The 7,293-nt window shown below is 43.8% G+C and overlaps 1 protein-coding gene across 2 annotated transcripts; it reads left to right on the top strand.

The window, feature by feature from the left end:
- The first annotated feature begins 1,534 nt into the window (after positions 1-1,534).
- bambia (BMP and activin membrane-bound inhibitor (Xenopus laevis) homolog a) lies at positions 1,535-7,004 on the top strand. Of its 2 annotated transcripts, none has more exons than XM_029843218.1 (3): positions 1,535-1,857; positions 4,474-4,761; positions 5,948-7,004. In XM_029843218.1, the coding sequence occupies exons 2-3, from the start codon at positions 4,524-4,526 to the stop codon at positions 6,364-6,366; spliced, it is 657 nt and encodes a 218-aa protein (XP_029699078.1). In that variant the 5' UTR covers positions 1,535-1,857; positions 4,474-4,523; the 3' UTR covers positions 6,367-7,004. The 2 variants fall into 2 exon arrangements, with proteins under 2 accessions (XP_029699078.1, XP_003977136.2); XM_003977087.3 differs by lacking the exon at positions 1,535-1,857 and adding an exon at positions 2,436-3,030.
- The last annotated feature ends 289 nt before the right edge of the window (positions 7,005-7,293 follow it).

The following is a 7,293-nucleotide window of genomic DNA, read 5'->3' as shown; positions in this document are numbered from 1 at the left end:
TTTACACAAATTCTCAAAACTCAGAGGACAAAATTTAAGAAAACAGACTTATGACATAAGAGGCTTTGTCAAAGTACAACTGTTGCCAGCATTACAATGAAACTACAGAAGAATGTTTATATGTACAGAGTTTTTATTAAATGGTCTAACTAAACAATCAGACTTTAAAGTTTGTAATGCTGATCCTGCAAATGTAGATCAGTGTGAAGCTCAAAGATCTACACCCTTTTCTGTGTTCTATATGTGTAGAAGACTGCATAAAACCAAAGCATAATGCCAGTTTCCTGTGTGCAGATGAAGCCGGGGTCTGAATGCCGGGACATAAACATGATCTGTGACATCAAAGCCTGTCCCACACATCTATGATATGTCTAACTGGCATTTCTCCTGACCAGACGTGTTATCTCGTGGAGGATGAAATAGATCAGGCAGGACGGAGACAGTCTGGTTGTCTCAGCCTGCAGAGGCCTTGATATGGCTCACATCAAAGGGAGAAGGGAGGAAGCCGAGGGGAAAGGGGGGCTTCACAGGAACTCAGATTTTAAGTCTCCAGAGGGGGACTACTTGTATCATGTCAGGCATTCATGAGGCCTCAGACAGCATGAATAAAACCAGTCAAACTCCACATCCACTGCTCCTGCCCACCACCTCATTAGCAACTGGCTTGTTTTGTTAAACAAAGATGTACTGTCTCAACCAGTCACACCTACATGTCTCTCCTAATGCGTGAAAGAAGACGCTGCCTGTGGGGTGTAATCTTCCTCTCAAAGGCCACTAACACAACCCCCCGCCCAGATTTAAACCTTGTTGACGATCACCTCAGCTGGAAAAGACACACATACAGTTTTGGTTTTCTTCTGTGGGCCACATTACCACCATGAGAGCATGGGCTTCAGTGGTGGTCAAGATGTGTTTCTGCATTGTCCTGTAATTGGAGAGGAGACAGATCTGTCCAACTCTGCTTTGGAGGGTGGCACTGTGATTTTGACATTTTTATGTTTGGAGCATCATGAGATCTCATTTTATTAAATCGATCCATCTGCTCTGTGACAATAAAATCGCGCGCGCGCGAAATGTCGTTACTGTCAAATTTAAGAACAAGGTCTCCCAGGCTGGGACAAAGGCGTGTGTACTATTTGGCCACTAGGAGGCGATGTTTGATCAACCAATAGACTTTTGTGACTGGAAACGAGGACGTTTGTCTTCAGAACCAAAGGAACAAAATTCAAGAAATAACCCAAACCAGACTATTTATCAGAAATTGCGTTGCGAAACGTTCAGTTTAGACTGACCCTTTACTTTCCAGGCGTTGTGGCTGTATAGATAAATAACTTAAGGCCAGTCTTGGACTGGCGCCTGTGTGATTTGCAGATAATTGGGGTAATTGTACTGCGTGGTTGTTCCCTGAAGCAGTGTCCGCATCCTGTTGCACATGTCTACAAGACAGACTAGATCCTCCGTAATGTTCCAACAGATCTTAAGGACGTTAGATCTGTTGAGTCCATAAGGGTGGATTATTAACAATTCTCAATCTCAATCAATTCACTGTAAACTATATGTTAGGTCAATTGCAACCGTATTCTATCGTATTTATTACCATTTTACATTTCCAAACATGAGTTACCTCAATTAGAATTTAGACTTTAAAAGACTAAGAAACAGACATGAAAAAGTTGCTGATGAGGATCACGCGCTCGTGTGTCGTTTTGGTGGCGCCATGAGCCTTTTCGGATTGCTAATTTCTCTGTCCCAGCAGCAGCAGTGCGGTAGCCCGAAGGGAAGCGGTTCACTGCGGCGTCACCGTGGCTACAGAGAGGACACCGCAGGTAGCTGCTGCTGTTCTGCTGCTGGAATCTGGTATGACCACTGCAACCTGGATTTAGCTCTACACCTTAAATTATTGTTTTAATCTCTATTATTAAGAAATACTATTCGCCGACACTGTTATGATTACAATAAAGAAGGAATTGTGGAAGATATGTTTATTCAAATCTGAATTACAAGAAAGGAATTAACGTACTAGTAATTTGTTGTTTGATATAAAATGTTCGAAGGGATTCCCATGGACAACGTGATTTATTCCGTCAACATAATCGCTTGTTCCTTAAATTGATCATTTTCTCAATACTAAACATTTTTTTAGTTATTTTCCTCGTCATTGTCACGCTTCTATTTTTGCAGCATAACTCGCCTTGTATCTTTTGCTAGATTGCACGTTGAAGTTTTACTAATATTAAACAACCATACTGACTTTGTAAAATCGATTTCTTAGGCACAGATATGCGTGACGTCTTGTGGAAATTAAACAAATCACACAAAATTCTCTACCTTTGTTTTGAAAGGGATCACCGGAAACAGTGATCTTCCGTGTGACGTTGCCCGTATGTTCTCTGACCAATCAGATTCGACGGGGCGGAGTCGAGTCGAACCACAGCTATTTCTTCTGTAAAATCTGGTGCGTTTGCAGGCGACGCGGACTCAGCGCAGTTTGTTGTCTGTACACACCTCTCCAGTGAAGCTAAACTGACTCTTAACCGCGACCGGTGCCACTAAAGGACAGAGGAAAGCCGTCTTTACATATGAGCATAATTAATCGGGGTTTTTTTTTGCAGTCATCCCGGGATCTATTTCTCTTTGTTTATGTTTCTTTGATATGAAGAAACGGGCTGCGCTTTTCGAGCCATCAAAATGTCGGAACGGTGTTAAACTTGTCCCCCCCTCCCCCCTCTTAAATTCTTTAGTTTTTGTGTCTCCATGCGGGAGAGGAACACTTTGGAGTTATTTGTCCCCGCTTCTCTGGCCGAACTCTGATCAGTCGTATTTGGGCACCAGAATGCTTCTTTTCTCTCTCCATAGCTCCATGTAATTTTCTGCCGTCCAGTGGACTCTGCTACCTCTCCTACTGGATATACAAGAAAGTTTTTTTTTTCTTTTTTTGTCGCAGCTGAGTGTAAATGGATCGCCAGGCGAGTTTCATTTCCATTTGGCTACAACTGGAACTTTGTGCCCTGGCTGTTCTTCTCACTAAAGGTATCCAGAATTTGGTCTCCCACTACCTCGTGTTTGTTAGCGTCTTCTGAGCAACTTTCCAAACGGGGTGACAAAAAAAATCTTTCAACAGATCTAAGAATCATTACCTTCAACTATCTGTTGCCAGACAACAGCAATTTCGATGAATTCAAACTTTTGTGGAGGTTAAATAAGCCTGTCCTGTCTGCTTTAAGCGTTTTTAAAATCAATATTACTCCAGGGTGACCTGTTTTCTACGCCTATTATTCAGATTCTTCAGTTAACACAATAGGAAGGAATTAAATGACGTAAAGCACAATTATTGTTTTACATAAAATTTTACAAAATGAAAACCAACAAGGCTTCAAAACCCCAGTTCTCAGCTGGTCTCCCCTCTTCTCACCCCTTCGCCTCCCTCCAATCCCACAAAGGGGCCCTCCTTTCTAATGAAATATTCTCCAAATGACCTGCCTGGGCCCTGCTGCTCTAATCATTCACAGGAAAAACACTGATCTGATGAATGTGCTTCTGCACTGCATGTTGGTGGACTAAGAGGCACCAAGACTGTTTCTGCGCCTCCACCCCCCCCCCCCCCCCCCCCCCCCCCCCCACACACACACACACACACACACACTTATGTCTCAGGTGAAGCAAAGCGTGATTTCTCACTGTAGTTTCATAGGTATTCTAAAAAAAATTGACTTTATAGCCATTCCACAGGGAATGGAACTATTGAAGAAGTCCAACAGTTAGAACAGCATTTAGATATGTTGTTTGTATGGATGCAGCTGGAGCCAAGTTCCAAGTAATTATTAGGTCCTGGCTTCGCTTTGTCAAAACAGGTATAGAGTTATGTTTTCAACACTTTCTTGAGACAAGTGGGAGTGTAAAAAGCAGTCTCCTTCTACCATAGGCTTGTTGGAAGTCCTGTTGCTTTGACCCTACTGCACCGTGTCCCTCCACCTGAAGGAGGTCCCGACCACAAGCAAAGCTGTGCATGCAAACAGGCCAGCGGCATCACATCCCTGTACCCGACCCCACCCCCCCCTTTACAAGTTTCCTATTCGGTTGATAGAAATTAACTTGGCAGACTAACCACTAATTATATGCTGTACACTTCCTGTGTGACAATGCATCTGCATGCGAACCCTTTCAGTGAAGCTGTATTTGATGAGAAGCTGGACTCTTCCCTTGAGGTCTTTGGAATTTACAGTGTGGACAAGATCTAATTATTAAAAAGGAGCTGCTGGATGCCACAAATTATTGAATTAATCATTGTCAGCCCAACTCCCATGGGAACACTAGTTCACTCTGTTTTATTTAGATATGAGTTTTTGTATTCCACTTTTAGAGATTTTGGGGCCGGTTTGTGGTTTTAGTGTCAAGGATCCTGTGGTGTTAGTTCACATTTATTTAATCCTAGATTAATGTGGTTAACATGGTTTGACTTCTCTGTGTTTCCAGGAGAAATAAGGTGTTACTGTGATGCCCCTCACTGTGTAGCCACTGGATACATGTGTAAATCTGAATTGAATGCCTGCTTCACGAAAGTCCTGGACCCGCTCAATGCAAACTCGCCTCTGACGCATGGGTGTTTGGATCCCATTGCCAATGCGGCGGATGTCTGCAGCAGCAGTTCAAGGAGGGCCGACACCTACGTTGGAGCCTTGGCTGCCACGCTGGAGTGCTGCCATGAAGACATGTGCAACTACAAAGGCCTCCATGACCTGACACACACCAGGGAATCTGCAGGTATGAGGAAGAAGCGCAGTTACTGGGTATCAAAATGTGGATGCATCTGTGAAAGTGAAATCTAAAAATTCTGTTTTGCTAATGACTGGCCCCACGGTGTTGGAGGTTATGATTCCTCCTCAGGAAACGCAGTATTTTCCTCTTTCCCCTCCAAGAAACAGTATGCTGCTTTGCTGTTTATGGACATTGAGCTCACCACTGCTCCCCCTTCATTTTTACATTCTCTCACACCACTTCCTTTTGACTATTAATTTGCTCCAGCTTTCAGCCTGGAAGTCGGCAATTAGTTCGTTTACCTGACGCACTTGTGAAGAGATCATATATTTTCTGTTGTTCCGTGCACTGCCTAGTTTCCTCAGTGTAGGAATGCCTCACAGAACAAATATTCCCAAACATATCTGTATTTTGGACACAAATATCAGCTCATGCACCCATAAAAAGACAGAAAAGTAGATAGGAGACAAAGGTGAGCTGTCTTCATGCTCTTCTTAGTTGTGACCTTTATTTGAGTAGTCAGTAGTTTATTAGCTCAAATTAATTTCTGGCTCTGAGTTTGGGGAGGTGACTCATTTGTTTTTGCCCTCGCTGCCTTCTCTCACTTCCTCTGTTTTTACCTTCGCTCCCTCTGTGGTTAGTGGAATGACTCTGGAGCAGGAGCAACTTTGTGAAAGGTCCCCATTAAGCTACAAATGGACTTTCACCAGAGTTCATGTGGATTTCTTTAAAGAAATCAAATTGGGTTAATTTAATGAGCACGTGTGTTAAAACCAACATGGGCAGTGCAGTAAAATGGGACCACTGTCATCTGTTTATTCTTTTATTGAAGCATTTTCAAAAGCCATCGGTGTTGTGTGTTAATGCTGCTCCCAAAATGTGTTTCGTTAATGTTTGGATGTTATGGTAATGCAGTGGGACCTGATTTCATAGGTTAAACTGCAACATGTATAATAATTTGTCTTATATGTCTTAAAATGGTCGTTTTATGAGATGCTGCCTGGGTCTTTGTCTCAAATGGTGTGAGTAGTAACATGTAATGCCACCAATGTTACCATTGTTTAAAGTTTTTGTACTCAAATCCAAGGTTGTGTGTTTGTGTGTGTGTGTGTGTGTGTGTGTGTGTGTGTGTGTGTGTGTGTGTGCGTGCGCGTGCGCATGCGTGTGCGTGTGCGTGTGCGTGTGTGTGCAGATCACAGCCGGTACCAACCAGAGAGCAGCAACAGGAACCTGGTGACCCGGGTTCAGGAGCTGGCCTCAGCCAAGGAGGTGTGGTTCCGGGCAGCAGTGATCGCCGTGCCCATCGCTGGAGGCCTCATCCTGGTGCTCCTCATCATGCTGGCATTACGAATGCTGCGCAGCGAAAACAAACGGCTGCAGGACCAGCGGCAGCAGATGCTGTCGCGCCTCCATTACAGCTTCCACGGCCATCACACCAAAAAAGGCCACGTGGCCAAGCTGGATCTGGAGTGCATGGTGCCCGTTACGGGCCATGAGAACTGTTGTTTGACTTGTGACAAGATGAGGCAGGTGGACCTGGGCAGTGACAAGATCCTGTCTCTGGTGCACTGGGGCATGTATAGTGGCCACGGCAAGCTGGAGTTTGTATGATTGGTGTACCGGAACTATGTGACTGCCACATTCGCGCAGTCCCAACTGCCTCTTCACCACTGGCCCTTGAAGACATTCCCTAGTTTAATTATTGGACTTTTGGGGGTTTTTGTCCATTTTTTTTAAGCTAGTGGTGATAAAGTTCAGCTGGGCTCATGCCGCATGGGCTTTGCTAGGGGAGCACTTTACTTGAAAATGAAAAGCGAAGCTGGAGAGGGCAGGACTGAGGCAGAGCGAGAGCTCGGCCACTTCCCCCATGAGGATCCTCGACTTCAACAGAGAGCTGAAGGATTCCAAATCTGTCATATTTGCACATTTAAAAAAAAAAAAAACTAAACTAAAATGTAATAAAAAGAGAGATAGATGTTGTTGCTTAAAACAAGGATTTTACACTGACACCAGGGTACGAAAAGAACTTGTGTGAGGAGTTAAAAAAAACAGTGTTTGACTGTGAGTGTGCACACTCCTGTGTACATTTCCTCATTGGAGCTTATTGTAAAGATAAAGAATATATATATTTTTGCCAAATGAAACTGACTGATGTGTGTCTTGTTATGTGGCGAATGTCCAACATCTCTCTGCATGATTGTGTGTGAAAGAAAACTTCCATTAAAGTGATTTTTACAGTGGTGCTGCAACATGTGTCAGACGTTCTTGAACCCTCTCCAGGGTTGAATTTTGAGCTTCAGATAACTTTTTCCTCCCTCTTACTGGCGAGCTTCATCTTGGATTTAGGGCTATTTTCTCTTCATTCGAAGGTCAGTAAGCACTCTGCCTTCCTGGATGTCAGTGAAAACACTCCCTCCTGTGTTCAGTTGGGTGTCAGCCACAAGAGTTTACACTATTCTACTGTAAGCCAGCAGTTCAGAAGTCTTTCTTATTTTTACTGGCAGTGAAACCTGTGAAAGGACCAAAACCAGCAGAGAA

Source organism: Takifugu rubripes, chromosome 10, assembly GCF_901000725.2.
Source record: "Takifugu rubripes chromosome 10, fTakRub1.2, whole genome shotgun sequence".
Lineage (NCBI taxonomy): Eukaryota > Metazoa > Chordata > Actinopteri > Tetraodontiformes > Tetraodontidae > Takifugu > Takifugu rubripes.
Note: the sequence above shows the minus strand (reverse complement) of the source record. Positions and strands in the feature narration are given on the sequence as shown.

What these genes read in the sequence shown, in the direction of transcription:
- bambia (XM_003977087.3), top strand. Translation starts at nt 2,955, where the DNA reads ATGGATCGCCAGGCGAGTTTCATTTCCATTTGGCTACAACTGGAACTT. An exon ending in GGCTGTTCTTCTCACTAAAG is followed by an intron (nt 3,031 to 4,473) that starts GTATCCAGAATT and finishes CTGTGTTTCCAG; the next exon opens with GAGAAATAAGGTGTTACTGT. An exon ending in ACACACCAGGGAATCTGCAG is followed by an intron (nt 4,762 to 5,947) that starts GTATGAGGAAGA and finishes GTGTGTGTGCAG; the next exon opens with ATCACAGCCGGTACCAACCA.